The sequence below is a fragment of the Ornithorhynchus anatinus genome, chromosome 8 (assembly GCF_004115215.2).
Source record: "Ornithorhynchus anatinus isolate Pmale09 chromosome 8, mOrnAna1.pri.v4, whole genome shotgun sequence".
In the NCBI taxonomy this organism is placed as follows: Eukaryota; Metazoa; Chordata; class Mammalia; order Monotremata; family Ornithorhynchidae; genus Ornithorhynchus; species Ornithorhynchus anatinus.
Window position 1 is genome coordinate 35,735,010 of NC_041735.1, and position 18,209 is coordinate 35,753,218.

General features: G+C 44.3%; 1 protein-coding gene across 1 annotated transcript in view; it reads left to right on the forward strand.

Moving 5' to 3' along the window:
* AMPH (amphiphysin) overlaps nucleotides 1-18,209 on the forward strand; it is a 145,891-nt gene that overhangs the window by 94,901 nt on the left and 32,781 nt on the right. Inside the window, exons 6-14 of the mRNA XM_007666133.3 lie at nucleotides 723-830; nucleotides 1,893-1,978; nucleotides 2,413-2,488; nucleotides 4,611-4,693; nucleotides 6,552-6,690; nucleotides 7,826-7,954; nucleotides 12,376-12,492; nucleotides 15,700-15,723; nucleotides 16,685-16,708. Coding sequence (XP_007664323.1) covers nucleotides 723-830; nucleotides 1,893-1,978; nucleotides 2,413-2,488; nucleotides 4,611-4,693; nucleotides 6,552-6,690; nucleotides 7,826-7,954; nucleotides 12,376-12,492; nucleotides 15,700-15,723; nucleotides 16,685-16,708 — 786 coding nt within the window. The remainder of the gene's footprint in view (nucleotides 1-722; nucleotides 831-1,892; nucleotides 1,979-2,412; nucleotides 2,489-4,610; nucleotides 4,694-6,551; nucleotides 6,691-7,825; nucleotides 7,955-12,375; nucleotides 12,493-15,699; nucleotides 15,724-16,684; nucleotides 16,709-18,209) is intronic.

The following is an 18,209-nucleotide window of genomic DNA, read 5'->3' on the forward strand; positions in this document are numbered from 1 at the left end:
ACTCTATTAACATGGTAGCGGTTTGGATGGAAAGGAAATGGTGGATTTTAGTGACGCTGTGAAGGTGGGACTGACAAGATTTAGCGATGGATTGAATATGTAGGTTGAAGGAGAGTGAGGAGTCTAAGATAACGCCTAGTTTATGGGCCTGTGAGACAGGAAGGTTGGTGGTGCTGTCTACAGTGATGGGAAAGTCAGGGGAAGGACCTGCTGCTATTAACGAGCTTTTCCCAAAATGCATCTTTTAGCACTAAAGCGGTACTTACCGTATTAGCTGTTAGCATAAAGCCACCTTTTTCAGCGATAAGACTTTCAATGCTTCCTCTTGGGTCTCAGAAATTAAAGGCCCCCATTGACCTGGTTCGGGTGGGGGGAATCAATGGGTCTGTGGGACATTTCCCCTAAAACTGAAGATCAACAAATCAATCAATCAAATAATGGTATTTATTGAGCACTCACTGTTTACAACGCACTGTAATCAATCAAATCCTTGGGAGAGCACAATACAATAAAGTAGGTAGAAGGAATCTCTGCCCATGATGAGCTTATTAACTAGAGGAGGAGGACGGAATGAAATACTAGGGCCCAGGAAGGAGTTGAAACAGGGTATTGGTGCTAATTAGACTCTGGCCAGCAACTTCTGCAGTCAGGGCCAGTAGACCAGTAGCCCTCTCCGCCAAACCCAGGAGAGGCTAAATGAGTGTTTTATTCCCTGTTGGCAGACACGTATTGCAAAGAGGAGCAGAAAACTGGTGGACTATGACAGTGCACGGCACCATCTGGAAGCCCTTCAAAGCTCCAAAAGAAGAGATGAAGGGAGAATCACAAAGGTAAAACCCATCTTTGCGATTTAAGGATCATTATTCTGAGAATTTACACTTGTCCTTTCCCCTCACATTCTTATATGTTCTTTGGAGATGTGATCTCTGTCCTTCTGGAGATTAAATTGATTCCTTGTTCCGTCCCTGTACCATTCAGCTAGACAAATCAGGCAAATTATTTAATGTCTCAGCATTCCTGTTTTAATAATAATAATTGTGGTATTTGTTAAGTGCTTACTATGTGCCAAGCACTGTATTAAGCTCTGGGGTAGATTCAAGGTAATTGGGTTGGGCACAGTCTGTGTCCCACAGGGGGCTCACAGACTTAAGCCCCATTTTCCCGATGAGGCACAGAGATGTTAAGTGACTTGGCCAAGGTCACTCAGCAGACAAGTGGCAGAGCTGGACTTAGAACCCAAGTCCTTCTGACTCCCAGGCCCGTGCTATAGTCACTAAACCACACTATTTTCTCACCTGTCTGTATGTTCTGTGCTGATCATTTTTCTGGATTGACTCAGGTCACAATAAAAAATCAATCGTGAATAGGATCAAACATTTCCAAATTTCAGAAATTCAGAAAGGAGCTATTTTAATCAGAGAGAACTCATCCTCACCCCAAGTGATATGGCTTTGGTTAGTAATTACGGTGTTTGTGGATTGCTTACTCTGTGCAAAGCACTGTTCTAAGCCCTGGGGTAGATACAAAGATAACTAGGTCCCAAATGGGGTTCACAGACTAAGTAAGAGAGAGAGCAGGTATTGAAACCCCATTTTGCAGATGAGGAGAATGAGACACGGTGAAGTTAAGTGATTTGCCCCAGGTCACTCAGCAGACAAATGGCAGAGCCTGGGTTAGAAACCCGACCCTCTGACTTCCAGGCCCATGTTCTTTCCATTAAGCCACACCTCTTCTCAAAGACTTCCAAAAGTGGCTTTGAAAATCACGCCTCTACAGGAAAACAAAACCGTAAAGCAGGACTTTAATCCCCTTGAATACAACTGACTCTATTTTTTCAGCGATGTTTATCTTTTAAAGACGGAAAACAAAGTCGGTATGTTTGTTTATTCTAGGCAGAAGAAGAGTTTCAGAAGGCTCAAAAGGTGTTTGAAGAATTTAACATTGATTTACAGGAGGAACTGCCTTCTCTTTGGTCTAGGTAAGTGTTTACCCCAGCATAATATTTTAGCCAAGGCACCTACCAGAGAATTTTCCAAGCCACTTTTGTCTCAAGTGTTCAAGCTTCCCCCATAAACCAATGGAATTTTCACTTTTATTTGCATTTAGGGCAGTCTCTCCCTCCAAATCTTACCGAATGTCACCTCATAAAGTTAGCCACGTTTACAGCAAAGCTTTGACATGCAGATTTCTCCCAGTTGAAAAACTTCACTGTGGGCACTAATAAACGAGGATAAGCTTGGATTTTGATTTTGTTTATTTTAAATACCTTATTTTATCCCCGGCTTTCCCAAGCAGGGTGTAGAGCAAATAAGTGAAGCTTTTTTTAATAATTGAAAACAAGATAAATAATATTTCCTTCCTCTTTCTACTCCAATTTACCCCCCCCCCCATCTTCTCTCTTCCTCTTTATAGGCGAGTGGGATTTTATGTAACCACCTTCAAAAATGTGTCTAGCCTTGAAGCCAAGTTTCACAAGGAGATTGCTTTGGTGAGTAAATGCAGTGATTTTTCTACTCTCTGAATTGCATAATGAATGAAAGGTTTGCTGAGTAGTAGTGATAGTAATAATATCATCATTAGTATTATTACCAGTAATAGTATCAGAACAATTATTTATTTAGGATCTACTCAGTGTAACAGGCTATGCAGAGCACTTGGAAAAGTTAAACAGCAGCAAGATATCTATTTCCTACCCACAACCCAATAAGGGAGGCACATATATTAAATTGTTTATAAATAATAGAAGCCATAAGAAGAACAAGGAACCAAATACACCGGGAACAGATATATCAGAAGGAAATAGATAAATCAGAATAAATGTTCATACATTCAGTTGAAAATGCATTACTGAAGAGGGCTATAAAAACGTAATTGTATTGGGTAGCTATTTGGTTGATCCTATTTGGGGTGTTTCAAAGTAGGAAAAATTGCCCCATCTGAGGCTAATACTGATTTTAAACTGTGCCTTTGGACTTGGATGAGTTATAAATAATAATACTGTGTCCAACCTAACTTGTCTGTACCCTGTTCAGAACAGTACTTGGCACCTAGTTAGCATTGAACAAGTACCATAATTATTATTAATACTGGGATGTCATGTACCTCCAAGACAAGCTCTCTATGTCCCTTTGGCAGGCTTGAGTGATGGCCAATTAATCAATCGTATTTATTGAGCACTTACTATGTGCAGAGCACTGTGCTAAACATTTGGGAGAGTACAGTGCAACAGAGTTGGTAGACATGTTCCCTGCCCCCGGCGAGATTAAATTATTGCTGCAAGCTCTTCTCCATTTTTGGCTTCCTCCTTTGATTTACATCTTCTCCTGTGCTTTGTTGGGGCTGTAGTGAGAATTTGATGCAGTAACACGAATGTCATCCCTCAGCACCTTTCCACTGATGGATTAGTGTGTATTTTTTGAAGGCAGAGAGACAGTTATTTCTGGCTTCACCCAGGACGGGACATTTTAGCACTCATTCTTGGTACTCAGGACAGGATGATATAAAATAAGCAGACAGGCCCTGGAGTCATAAATTAATATTGCATCAAATCGGTCAAAGCTGCATTCTGCCAATCTGGGTTAGGGGTGAAGGGGAAAGGAAGGAAGAGGGCACAACCCTCTTTGATTTCAGTTCTACTAAATTTAAAGATAACGATTTTGGGTGGTTCGAGTGAGGTGAATTTCTTTCTAGGGATTTTCCCCAGAACATGGCGTTATGATGAAGAAAATGACAGAAAATTTACTTTGAATTTAGAAAAAGGGAATGTCTGAAGAAGGCGTAAGGGAATGTGAGCATGATGAGGGACTGAGGGAATGTGAGCAGGAAGGAGTAAGGGAACGTGAGCATAGACAGGGAATAAGGGAATGTAAACAAACAGGGAGAGAGGGAATGTAAGTATGAAAAGGGAGCGAGAGAATGTGATCACAAAGAAGTGAAGGAATTTGAGCACAAAGGGACCACAATTTAAAATCGGAGGCCCCAAGATGGCTTCCCCCTTCACCCACCCCTAAGTCCCACTCTGCCTCTCCCCTCATACCCCTGCCTCCCTCTCTTCCCCAATTTTCTTTTGAAAACAGGCCTCTTCTCTCGCAGGACCTGTCACAAGACATGGAGAGATGTGAGCTAGTGAAAACGTTTTAGTGAAAACCATAAGTTTCTAGTGAGGACTGCTCGCTCTGAGTTTTGTTTGATTGTAAGGAGCAGCGTGGCCTAGTGGAAACAGAATGGGCCTGGGAGTCAGAGGACCTGAATTCTAATTCCGCCTCCACCAGTTGCTAGCTGTGTGACCTTGGGACAAGTCACTCAACTCCTCTGTGCCTCAATTTCCTCAACTGTAAAATGGGGATTCGATACTTGTTCTCCCTCCCAGTGAAGAACGTGAGCCCCATGTGGGACAGGGACTGTGACCGATCTAATTAATTTATACCTACCCCAGCACTTGCAACAGTGTTTTTTGGACACAAAGTAGGTGCTTAACAAGTACCCTCAAACAAGCAAGCAAAGCCACAGGAAAGCTACTGATTTATAATTGGGTGCCTTACTAGGGATGAACAGCGACCTGATCTTTCTCAGAGTCGCAAGTAATCAGCCGGGCCTTTCTGTCTTCCCAGCTCTGCCACCAGCTATATGAGGTGATGACGAAGCTTGGTGACCAGCATGCCGACAAAGCCTTCACAATCCAGGGGGCCCCCAGGTAAGCCGTGGTTTAGGGGTCTTCCACCTTCAAACACCCCCCCCCCCAGAAGATTCAATCAATACATCAATCAAAATCAATCAATCGTATTTATTGGACGTTTACTGTGTGCAGAGCACTGAACACGTGGGAGGGTATAGGCTTGTTGTGGGCAGGGATGTGTCTATTTATTGTTAGGCTGTACTCTCCCGAGTGCTTAGTACAGTGTTATGCACAAAGTGCTCAATAAATACAATTGACTAAGTTGGTAGACACGTTCCCTGTCCAAAATAAGTTTACAGTCTAGAGGGCCATAACAAAACATCTATGGGATTCTAGATTGTGAGCCCCATGTGGGACAGGGTCTGTGTCTGATCTGTTCTATTTACGTCTAGCACAGAGCTTGGCACAGAATAAGCACTTTGCAAATACCATAATAAATAAATGCAATAACTAACTCTGGAAAGGAAAACAAGCTGGCTCAATCCATCTCACCCTTGGTCTTTTTCCATTGAATTCTTCCCACCTGTGGATCCCTCCCTTTCAAACTTGAGTCAGACCTCTTCCTTTCCAGTTATCATTTTTTCCCCGTCTGAAGCTCAAGGTACCTTCCCTTTTGCCACTCCAGAATTGGGCATTAATCTGTGCTTCCTTAGCTTCCAGGGATAATTACCCCAGCAGAGGGTTTTTTTGGTTAAAAAAAGGCAGTGGCTGTTAGTCACTGTATAAAGTCTTGGGGCCTCATAATTAGGGTTATATTATTATTTCAATCCATGTTTCAATATTATTGATATTGTTACTTCTGAGTAGTGCTGAATTATATACATATATATATGTTTTTGTGTATATATTACATATACATATATATAGTGAAGGATATGAGATGATTGCTGCTAACTTCTTTCAGAGGAGAAGGAAAGGGTAAATAAGCATTCGAGACATTTAGATGTGATTACCGTCAAGTTTAAGTAAGATGGAAGTAAAGTGGGAACACAGTCTCCTTACTAGCAAATGTTTATTCCACATTCTCCATGCTTCCACAGAAAGGGGAGGTGAGTGTGCTAAATGAATTCCCCCTGGAGCATAGAGTTAGCCTTTGTTTTCACATGAAAGGACATGATTGTTGAAATGCCTTCCCAATCATGCACTGTCTTTGTTCTCTCCAAATAGGCGTAGAAAACAGTTCCTCTAAGGATGGCTAGACAGCTGCCCTGTATGTGGTTATTTGTTTTAGGACACGGGCTGTTTTCCTCAAGCTGTAGACTTCAGGAAATCCTAGAAAGTAGAATGTGCTTCCAACAGCATTATTATTACAGCCCACAGAGTCTAGACGGGGAGACGGACATTAAAATAAATTACGGATATGTAGTTAAGTGCTGATGGGCTGAGGGTGGGATGAATATCACCTGTTTCTGGGGAACAGATCCAAGTGCATAGACAATGCAGAGGGGAGAGGGAGTAGAGAAAATCAGGTCTTAATCAGGGAAGGCTTCTTGGAGGAAGAATGATTTTAATAGGACTTTGAAGGTGGGGAGAGTGACTGTCGTATATGAAGGGGAAGGGAGTTCCAGGCCAGAGGCAGGATGTGGGCAAGGCATAGGCAGCAAGATGGATGAGATCGAGGAACAGTGAGTAGTTTGGCATCAGGAGACCGAAATATATGGTCTGGGCTGTAATAGAAATTCAGCAAAGTAGGGAAGACGCGGGTGAACTGTTTGAACGTTCTAAAGCCGACGGTGGGAATTCCCGTTTGACATGGAGATGGAAGAGCAACCACTGCAGGTTCTTGAGGAGTAGCGAGATGTGGACCGAGCATATTTTTAGATAAATGATCTGAGCAGCAGAGCGGCAAAATGCTCATCTCTCTGTGCTGTTCTAGTGACTCCGGACCCCTCCGCATCACGAAGACGCCATCGCCGCCTGAAGAACTTTCACCTCTCCCCAGCCCTGCCGCCAGTCCAAACCACACACTGGCACCTGCTTCTCCGGCCCCAGCGCGACCTAAATCACCTTCACAGGTGGGAAGGGAGGAGAGGGAGAGAATACACCGGGTTGGGGTAGAGGGGCAGGCATGAGGAGACCGAGAGGGGTCAGGAGAAGAGGGCAGACGGAGTGAGGCTGTCAGAAATCTCCTAGGCCAGTGGTGAACTTTAGCCTGTTATCCCTATCCTGCCTTCCAGAACTTGTACTCCAGGGCCGGGCCAGGCTGCCTAGAATTTCAGAGCCTTGGGTCTACCTCCATCTTAGCCCTGCCCTCAGTGAGAGTGATTGAAGCAGAGGTGGGGCCCAAGAACCCATATGCTCTACTTGGGCCAAGAACCTTCAATTCTCCCCGACCCTGCTCTAGGCCAACCATTCCCTGTCTGCAAGTAGTTATTTTAACCTGGCATCCCAATAGCACTGAGCAAGGAGCAAGTACCAAATGATGATGGGACAGTGCTTACTATGCCTTAAGCACTTTATTAAGCACTGGGGTAGATACAAGCTAATCAGGCCGTACACAGTCCCTGTCCCACATGGGGCTCACAGTCTTAATCCTCATTTTACAGATGAGGGAACTGAGGCATGGAGAAGTTAAGTGATTTGCCCAAGGTCACACAGCAGACAAGTGGCAGAGCTGGGATTAGAACCCAGGTCCTTCTGACTCCCAGGCCCGGGCTCTGTCCACTAGGCCACATGGCTTCTCTAGTCTCTGGACCTACAGCGCACACCTTGGGTCTAATAACCGATTGAGTTTTTGCTCCTAAATCTCCCAATGGCTTTTTCTGGCCTCATCCCAGATCGGCAGTGTGGCTGAGTGGAAAGAGCACGGGCTTGGGAGTTAGAGATATGCATTCTAATCCCGACTCTGCCACTTGTCTGCTCGGTGACCTTGGACAAATCACTTAACTTCTCTGTGCCTCAGTTACCTCAACCGTAAAATGGAGATTAAAAGTGTGAGCTCCATGTGGGACAACCTGATTACCCTATATCCACCCCAGTGCTTAAAATATTGCTTGGCACACAATAAGCACTTAACATATACCATCATTATTATTACTTATCATTATGTTCCCAGGATTGTACCAGCTAGCGTAGAGCAGCGTGATATAGCATACCGCTCAGAATTCCCGGTTGTATTAACCGGAGATGTGTTTCTGTACCTTTTCCCAGTTGAGGAAAGGGCCACCTGTCCCACCTCTGCCCAAGCTCACCCCCACGAAGGAACTGCAGCAAGAGAACATCATCAACTTCTTTGAGGACAACTTTGTTCCTGAAATCAGTGTGACAACTCCATCGCAGGTCAGTGTTCAACTGAGGCATATGAACTGCAGGCCTTGGGCCAGTTTAAGCTCCTGTAGACTTTAAACTCCTTGTGAGCAGGGAATCTGTCTGTTTATTGTTATAATTGTATTCCCCAAGCATTTAGTGCTCTCCTTTACAGTAAGCACTCAATAAATATGATTGACTGACAATGTGGAAGGCAATATACCCAGGCAAGTCAGCCCTCCTAACTAGCCACCAACGTGGAGACACCTATAAAGTAATTAGTACAGTGCTCTACACATAATGAGCGCTCAATATTGATTGATCTGGAGGGAGGGGTTTGTTGTTTTTTAATGCTATTTGTTAAGCACTTACTATGTGCCAAGCACTTGGAGTAGAAAAAAGCTAATCATTTTGGACACCGTCCATGTCCCACATGGGGCTCACAGTCTTAATCCCCATTTTACCGTTGAGGTAACTGAAGCATCCAGAAATAAAGTGACTTGCCCAGACTCACACAGCTGGCAAGAGGTGGAGCCTGGGCCTTCTGACTCCCAAGTCTATGCTCTACCCACTAGACCATGCTGCTTCAAAGTAGAAGTTGTCGAAACCCACATCGCCCAAGTATCTGGTCACCTACACCCCAGTCGTCAATCAATCAATGGTGTTTACTGAGCACTTACCGTGAGCACCTACTGTGGGCAGAGTGCTCTATTAACTGCTTGGAGACTCCAATAGGATCCCTTCAGTCAGATGTCTGCCCTTAAAGAGCTTACACTCTCCTAAAGAGTGTAATTTATAAATTACAGATAGAAGCAATAGAAGATAAAGATATGTTCATTATCACTAATTGTGGGGGTGGCTATTCAAGTGCTGAAAGGAGAATTTAGAGTGGGGAGGTTAAAAAATGAATCAGGAAAGGGCTCCTGGAGAAGGTGTGATTTCTGAAGGGCTTGGAACCTGGGGAGGATCTGGTCTGTGGACTATGAAGAGGGAGAGATTTCCAGACAGTGAGAAAGAGTGTGAACAAAATATCTAGCTTCCTGACTAGAAACAATCCGACTTTATCTTGAGGGGCACCCGGCTTATCCCTTATATATCATTGCTGCTGTGGGACTCTTCAAGCGAACACAGAACAATCTGGAGAAAAGATGGGAAACTTTGTAAGAGATTGTAAACTCCTTAAGGAAAGGGAGCATGACTACCGACTTAAATCGAATTGTTCTCCCTCAGGCGTAGACTGCAGAGCTTTGCAGTCAATCATATTTGAGTGTTTACTGTGTGCAGAACATTGTACTAAGTGCTTGGGAGAGTATAATGTAACAATATAGCAGACGCATGCCCTACCCACAATGAGGTCTAGAGGGGGAGACAGGCGTTGATATAAATAAATTACAGACGCGTACACAAGTGCTGTGGGGCTGGGAGGGGAGAATGAATAAAGAAAGCAGGTCAGTACACAGTACAAACTCACAGTAAGCACTCAATAAACACCATTGATTGATTTCTTGATTGATACTTCAAGAAACAGTGCAAACAAAGAGTTAAAGGAAAGTAACCTCTACTTGCTATATAGAGTGAAAACCACAAATTGTAACCAGTCTAATAATAGCTCCTATTGAACCAAACCCATTTAAACCACCGAGTCCTTTTCAACGTACCATTATGGTGCCACTGGGCATAGTTATATTAAATAAGGGCAAAGAAGTTCATGGAATTACATGCAGTACTAAATATTATGAGCTAATGGCTTATGTCAGCCCAAAGAGGTGTTTATTTTTAGATGTGCACAGATGAGCAGATGAGAGAATAGCTCAAATTACAGTGGGAAAATGAGATGCCAGCTGCAGGGGAAATAGAATATTGAAAATGAGAGCTATGACATATCTGAAAGGGTTTTTCTTTGAAATACATCCGTATGATTTATGCCAGTGGCTTGCATGAAATAACCGAGTTCTGTCTTCTAATGGGTCACCCTGGATATAAAAGATATGAATCGTATTTTTGAGTTTGCCTCTTTATATGCTCCTAATGGGAGAGAGAAGCATTTGTTTTAATCCTTTAAACATGATGAATGATAAAAAGCACACTCCCTCTAGTATCACCCCACATCTTAGACATCAGACATTCTTCCAATTGTCCCCAGGAGGCCGTTCACAGAAGGCTGTGGCTGGCAGGGAAAGTCGCAAGCCTTCGAACCTACATAGCCCTCTAACGGCACAGAATTTCCAGACAACCTCAAGATTTCCTGGAGAAAAATGCCCTTTTACAGCCATGACAACACATCCGAGCCTCTAGAGATGCATCATTTTCCGTGTGGAAAGAGAGAGAGGCATGAAGAAGGTGGTCTTTTCTGAAGGGTCTGGGTGGATATAATTAGTCATGTCATCTTTGCCTCATTCTGAGAGAGCAAACCACCAGAAGCCTACCCGATAGCAATTCAACTCCATTTTCCAGACCCGCTCTAAATGCCTTTAATCTAGGACAAGGGGTAAAAATGGTCATCCATCAATCAGTGGTATTTTCTGAGCACTTATTGTGTGCAGAGCCCTGTTCTAAGCACTTGGGAGCATACAACGGAGTTGGTAGACATGTATGGCATGGAATCAATCAATCAATGGTATTTACTGAGAGTTTAATGTGGACTGGGCACTGTACTGAGAGCTTGGGAGAGTAGAACAGAGTTGATAATGGGAGAGATGGACATGAAAATAAATTTCAAATTAGGATAGCAACAGAGTATGAGGACATAGCTGATGATGGGGTGTAGGTGGAGTGAGTATCAAAATGCTCAGGGGATATGGACCCAAGTACATAGGTAACACAGAAGAGAATTCTAGTACTGGCTCTGCCCCTTGCTGGTTCGGTGACCTTGGGCAAGTCATTTCACTCTTCTGGGTTTCAAACAATCACTGAGTCCTTACTGTTTGCAGGGTACTGCACTAAGCATTTGGAAAAAATACAATATAATAAAATTGGTAGATGTGATCTCTGATGGCAAGTAGCTTGCAGTCTATGGAGCAGACAAACATTAAGATAAATTACAGAGAGGGGAAATAGAGGAGTAGAAGGATATTCACATCAATGCTATGGGTCAGGAGGCAGCATGCACAAGAAGCAGCATAATGTAGTAGAAAGAACATGGGACTAGAAGTCGGAGGACCTGGGTTCTAATTCCCGCTCTGCCATTTGTCTGCTGTGTGATCTTGGACAAGTCACTCCACTTCTCTGTCCCTCAGTTTCTTCATCTACAAAATGGGGATTCGCTACCTGTTCCCCCTCCTACTTAGACTGCGAGTCCCAAGAGGGGCCTGATTATCTTGTTTGTACCCCAGCACTGAGTACAGTGCCAGGCATAGAGTAAGTGTTTAAGAAATAGCACAATTACTATTAATTACCATCACCGGAGTAGTGGACCCAAGCCTGTATTTTGAGCCAATTTTGAACTATGGGGTTGAAACCACAGCTCCGAGAACCACGGTGCTGGAAAAAATAATCTAAGGGAGACCACATTTAATCATCTTAGATATCTGATTTAACGGTAAATTTCTCCAAAGAAGAGAAATTCACCCACTTCCCTTAATAACCCATTCCAGTGGCTCACAACCTTAACAAGGCTCTTGTTGGAGGGAGTTTCTGCCTCTCAGTTTAATGAAAAATTAAATGTTATATAAAACATATTTTATTTTAGTTAACTTTTTAAGTGCTTACTAACATGCCAGGTGCCTCATTAAGTGCTGGGGTAGATTCAAGATGATGAAGTTGGGCACAGTCCAGGTCCCACCAGGGCTCACAGCTTTAATCGCCATTTTACAGATGAGATAACTGAGGCACAGAAAAGTTAAATTACTTGCCCAAGGTCGCACAGCAATCTTGTGGCGGTGCCGGGTTTAGAACGCATTTCTTCTGTCTGCCAGGCCCGTGTTCTTTCCACTAGACCTCCCTGCTGCTTGGGCTGCTTTTGGGCTGGGAAAATGGAGAATTGGGTCCTGTTATGATAATGAAGAATTTCCTGCCAGATTCCAGTCTGATTCATTTAGCACAGCTGGCATTGTGTGATAAGACATGGTCAGAGTGATTTTCGTTGTAAGAATGAAGAATTTTGTCAAGCAGACCATTAGAAGAATAGTAATAGATTGTCACCACTGTTGGGCCATAAACTAGAAGCGCATAATCTCATTCACATTATTTATTTCATGTTCTGGGTGTTTATGTCTCTCAACTAATGCCATTTATTTCATGTGCTGAGTGTTTACCCCTCCCCAGTGCCCCTCACCATCCTCAGAGATGGAAGATAGGCCACTGAGGGGGTTGGGAACTGCTGAAACAGAGCAGAATGCACCCCTCTTTGCTGCACAAGCCCAGACCTCCGGTTGAGTAGTCATTTTAGCAGGATTGCTGACTATAGCGGGCATCCCCAGATCAGTATGCTAAAGATTCTGTGTACTTCTGAACAGATTGAAGCCCCTGAGGCAAAGAAAGAGGAATCTTTGCTGGATCTGGACTTCGACCCTTTCAAGCCCGAAGTGGCATCAGCGGGATCTGCAGGGATCACCCATTCGCCCATGTCTCAGGTATTGGGAAATTTAAGACCCTGATGGTGTGTGTGGGCAGGCGGGGCAGGACGTGTGGGTGGACAGGAGATCCATGATTTACAAAAGCCATAAAATCACCACACTCCTCCAGTTATGGACGAAAGGGAGGATAGATTTCTGATTTCTCAAGTCTTTCATCTCTTTCTGTTAATCTTGGAAGTTTGCTCTCTTGTTAGAGCACCGTTTCCCAGAGAGAGAGAGAGCGCAGGGAGCAGGCCCCTTAGGTCTCATCCTCCCTTCCCTTTTTCCTTTTCTGGGTGGGCTTCCCCCTTCCAAGCTGTGGTCCTCATCTGGGAGAGTTGGGAAGGTGATGGCTTCGGTTCTCATCCTGGATAGTTTCACCATGATCACCTGCCTCTTTTCTTTTGCTTTCCCTTCTCTCTCCTCCTCCACTTGCTCCCACAATAGGGCTGAGTTGTCCCTTTCCTCCATCCAGAGAATAGTTTTCGTGGAACAGCCAAGTGAGGACAGGTTCCTTGCTTTCAAGCCATTCCCTTACTTTTCTGGTCGCTCTTGACCATCCCTGTGCTCCGGCAGTGTCCAACAGGGCTCTCATCCTAAATGATCTCCCTTTTGTGACCATGACCATGCCATTCTGGTGATAGTCAATGTCACCACAGCCTTGGACCTTCACTTAATGCAGGCTGTCAGCTGCATTCATGGTTCTGTGGTATTCCTCCTTGTCCTCTTCCTCTTCCTTCTCTTCCTTCTATTCTTCCTCCATTTCCTGTTCTCTTTCTCCTCGTCCTCCTCTTCTTTCTTTTCCTGCTCATCCTGCTCTTTTCCTTCTCCTCTTTATCTCCTCCTCCTCCTCCTTCTCCCCCTCTCCCCCTTCCTCCTCCTTCTCCTCCACCTCTTCTTCAATGAGAAGCAGCGTGGCTCAGTGGAAAGAGCACGGGCTTTGGAGTCAGAGGTCACGGGTTCAAATCCCAGCTCGGCCGTTTGTCAGCTGTGTGACTTTGGGCAAGTCACTTCACTTCTCGGTGCCTCAGTTCCCTCATCTGTAAAATGGGGATTAAGACTGTGAGCCCCACGTGGGACAACCAGATTCCCCTGTGTCTACCCCAGCGCTTAGAACAGTGCTCGGCACATAGTAAGCGCTTAACAAATACCAACATTATTATTATTATTATTCCTCCTCCTCTATCTCATCCTCCTCTACCTTGTCCTCCTCTATCTCTTCCTCCTCTTTCTCCTCCCCCTCCTCCTCTATCTCCTCTTCCTTTATCTCTTCCTCCTCCTCACCCTATATCTCCTCCTCCTCATCCCCCTCTTTCTCCTCCTCCTCCTCCTCCTCTAGGACTGCCAGAAACCTCTAAATCACCAGATAGAGGTGATGTTTCTGAACTGGTATTGAAATGCCAGCCTAGCTCCGAGTCAGCTTGGCCAAAGACTTCCTTCCTTGTCCCTCAGGGGCAAGAAGGGCAAGAGATGGAAGAAATCCAAATTCAAATCGCATCTCTGTTCCTCTTTCTTATTTGTGGAATCCATGTGCCAGGCACCTGAACCAACCCTGTCGAGCCAACCCTGAGCTATTCCTTTCACGATAGCCAACATCCGATGGCTAAGACCAGGTGTGGTTCAGGTTAACCCCCGACCACATTCTGCTTTCATTTTTCTGTATGTCTTTTCCCCTTCACCTCAGTGACCCGACTGATTCTGTCACTGCTAGAAGAGATTTTCAGTCTTTGTGGTTGTCCCTCTCTACCTGACATATCCTCTGGTAATGAAAACAAATACACTGCAGAGGCAGGCTCCCAATACCTAAGAAAAAAGTTGGTGTCATCAAAACAATAATAATTGTGGTACTTTTTAAGGGCTTACTATATGCCAGGCACTGTTCTAAGCACTGGGTTGGGTAAAGGCAAATTGGGAAGGACACAGAACAATGTGGGATGTGGAATAGCTTTTTTCTTTGAGAGAATGGAAGATGCTCATGAATATTAAAACCCTACCCACTAAGAAAATGCAAATTGTTTCCTCATTCTATAAATGTATTCTTGTTTAGGGGTAGAAAACAGCCTCATTTTTTTTTTTTTTAAAAATGAATTTAAAGGGAGTTAAAATTAAGGTATTTGTTAAGTGCTTATTAGGTGCCAGGCACTGTACTTAGCACTGGGGTACAATTAAATAGGGTTGGACACAGTCTCTGTCTCTCATGAGGCTCACAGTCCTAATCCCTATTTTGCAGATGAGGTAACTCAAGCACAGATAAGTGAAGTGACTTGCCCAAGATTACACAGCAGACAAGTGACAGAGCGGGGATTAGAACTCATGACCTTCTGACTCCCAGGCCCGTGCTCTATCCACTATGCCATGCTGCTTCTCAAAATATAGAGTACACTGTTCAATCAGTCAAATTTATTGAGTGTTTACTGTGGGCAGAGCATTGTACTAAGCCCTTGGGAGAACTGAACCATGCTGTACAATGTAGTTTCTAATTATTATCCCAGTTTACTTTTGGCATTTATTAATAATTATTATTATGATATTTGTTAAGCACTTACCATGTGCCGGACACTGTAATAAGTGCTGGGTTGGATATAAGCAAATAGAGTTGGGCACATTCCCTGTCCCACATAGGGCTCGCAGTCTCGATCCCCATTTTCCAGATGAAGTAACTGAGGCCCAGAGAAGTGAAGCGACTTTCCCAAGGTCACACAGCAGACACGTGGTGGAGCCAGGTTTAGAACCCAGATCCTTCTGCCGCCCAGGCTTTTCTCTATCCACTAGGCCATGTGGTTTCTTGTTGTGAGCAGGGAACGTGTCTACCAACTCTATTTTATTGTACTCTCCCAAGTGCCCAATACAGTGTTCTGTATACGGTAAGCACTTAATAAATATCACTGATTGACTGATTAATTGAACTGGCTCTTGTTACAGACCTACAGTTATCTCAATAAAGACTCTGAATAATGAACCTACATTTGCTGCTCCTTAAGGAAGATGAGATGTGGAAAACATCTCTAGCAACATGTTTGAATAGCGTTTTAATGATGTCTGACATCATTAAAACATAGATACATGCATAGGGAAGTAATTTCCTGCCAACAGGTACCACTTAGAATTGCCCACCACCACAGGAAAAATAATCCAGAAAATTAGAGTTTTCCATTGAGAAACATCCAGCAGTTTCCCACTAGCCAGACTTTTGATGCAGTGACAGTATTTTCCATTTATTTTCAGACACTGCCCTGGGACCTGTGGACGGTAAGATTGCCATTTAGAGCCACGTACCTGGTGTCTCTCTTTCTCAGGAGTCGGTAATCCTCTGTATGTTTCGTTTCTCCTGGGGGGAAAAGAAAACCAAGTCAGATGCAAGTTTCTTAGAACCAATATCAGCCCTGTGAAAGGATTGGATATTGTTGGAGCCTGAAGGCCATCAATGCTGTCCATCCAAAGATGAGACCTAAAACGGACCAACTTTAAGGTCAAGGAAAGATATTTTGTTTCACCAGGACGAAGAGCTAGAAAAGGAATGGGAGAGACGAGAACAGGGGTGTCAACTTTTCATTATGAATGAAGGCGTAAAAATGTGGCTGGATTTTAGGTGGTGGGAATGAGGACTGGGAGTCAACAGCGTTCAAAAAAAACCATCATCTGGGGCCTTTTCAGCCCTGAATGGAAACGGTCAAAGATCGGGGATGGGCAAGGCTGGTCATCCAACTCAAATAGCAATGGGGACGTTCAGTGGAGGCGGGATCTATGGACAGGAATGTCCAGTGTTAGTGTGGCAGAGAGAAGGGATTTGTGAGTAGAAATGGTACTGAGGAAGAGTTGGGATTCCTTCCTCGGACCATCACTGGAACCCAGTTTGGATATATATGTACACACACACACACATATATATATATATATATATATATTGCAAGCACTGCCTCAGAGCCATGCAAAATGAAAACACAGATGAAGGCTGGTAAATGGTTGACCACCTGGAACTCAAGGGAACATTCAAATATCCAGATTCTAGGAGTGAGAGTTCAATAAATGCTGCTACTATTATAACAATCACTACTTGCTTCTCCTAACCACTCCTACTACTGAATTAAATTTTCTATCAAGCCCCCATTCGAATATTCTCTCAGAACACAACACTGAAATTTGCCACGGCTTGGCTTGTTGCATTGACATTTATTCCTGTGTCTGATGTATGTGATTTTTTTCCAAACAGACCAGCAGTGAACTGGTGCAGCCGGTAGGTACATTTCCCAACTCTGGCCTCCTGTAGTTGATCATACGATGATTAATTTGCCTCCCACTGTCATTCATTTAAATAATTAGCCTTCTCTAATGACATTACAAGTCCCGTAACATCTCCTTAAGCTGATTAATGTAGTCTGGACTTTAGCGTAACGGTACTGGCTATAAGCTTGTTTTCTCATCAAGTCTGCCATTATCTCTTTCATCTTTTTTTTTCCTTTTCACTTCTGCTTCCTCTAAAGTCTGACTCTTCAAAAAGTCTTTCCCTGGTTAACTTGATCATGGCGGAAATCCCAAACACTGGGTCTTCCGAAGACACTAACAGATTCCAAACTGACCCGGGTTCACTCACCTGGGGACTAGACGCTATCCGGGAAGGCTCAACTCACGGTGGCTCTTTGGAAGAATCCGCACCCTTTTCCGAGGCTGAGGGAAGCCCGGAAGTAACCTCTCGGGAGACTACCGCTGACATTTGGCCTGCTGAGAGAAGACACGGAGCACATCCGTCAACGCTGGCCTCTCTGGGAGAAAATCAAGGGCGATCCCGAGAGATGGAACCCCAAGGTAGGCTGGCCACGGACCAAGGTCTGGAGACTGAATGGCCTTCAGAAGACTCCACTGATTCAGAGATGACCATCAAAGGGACTGGAAGCTTGTGGGAAGAAGCCTGTGTGTATGAGGAAGAGCCAAAGAAGGATGTAGAGGAGGAGGAAGAAGAGAAGAAATGGTACTTGCTGAAGAAAGAGGAGTCTTTGTGGGCAGGAGCGGAGTCACGTAAAAAGGTGGAGACTGGAGCGGTTCACCTCAAGGCCCTAGAAGAATTTGAAGAGAAAGATCATGAGAGTGATGAAAATAGACATGAAGAGCTACTTGAGAGAATAGACAAGCAGAATACAGAAGACTTGGGGTGTTCCAAGGTGGAAACAGTGAAGGAGCCAGAAATCACAGAGGGGCAAAAAGTCACCTCAGGGGAAAGTTACTTTAAGGAAACTGACCTGGGAGAAACCAATCTGGAAGGGATTGATTATGCAGATGGAATCAGAAGTAGAGAACAAAAGCTAGAGGATACATCTCCAATGGTAATGAACAGCAGTGTGATTGCTGAGGGCTCTGAACCTGAAAATGAATTTGAAAATTGGAATAAGGATCAGGAGACAGTATCTCTGTGTAACAGACTTGACGCGTCCACTGAAGTGTGGACTGGAGACATGGAAGAAGCACTGGCAGATTCAAGAGCTCTTGCATTAGACATCGTGCAGACCTCAGAGCAAGGGACTTCGGGCCCTGAGGTTGTCCTATATGACACTGGATTTTGCAGCGCAGATGAGATTGCCGAGGGAACAAAGGGCAGTGATCTCACCTCCTTCCAAAATGGTAGTTCCAGGGATGAATATCAAGCTACTTCACTATCTCTTAAAAATAAACTAGTCCTGCACTTCCACACTATCACCAACTCTTCTGATGGTCATCTGGGTTTCACTGAGGCAGGGGACGTG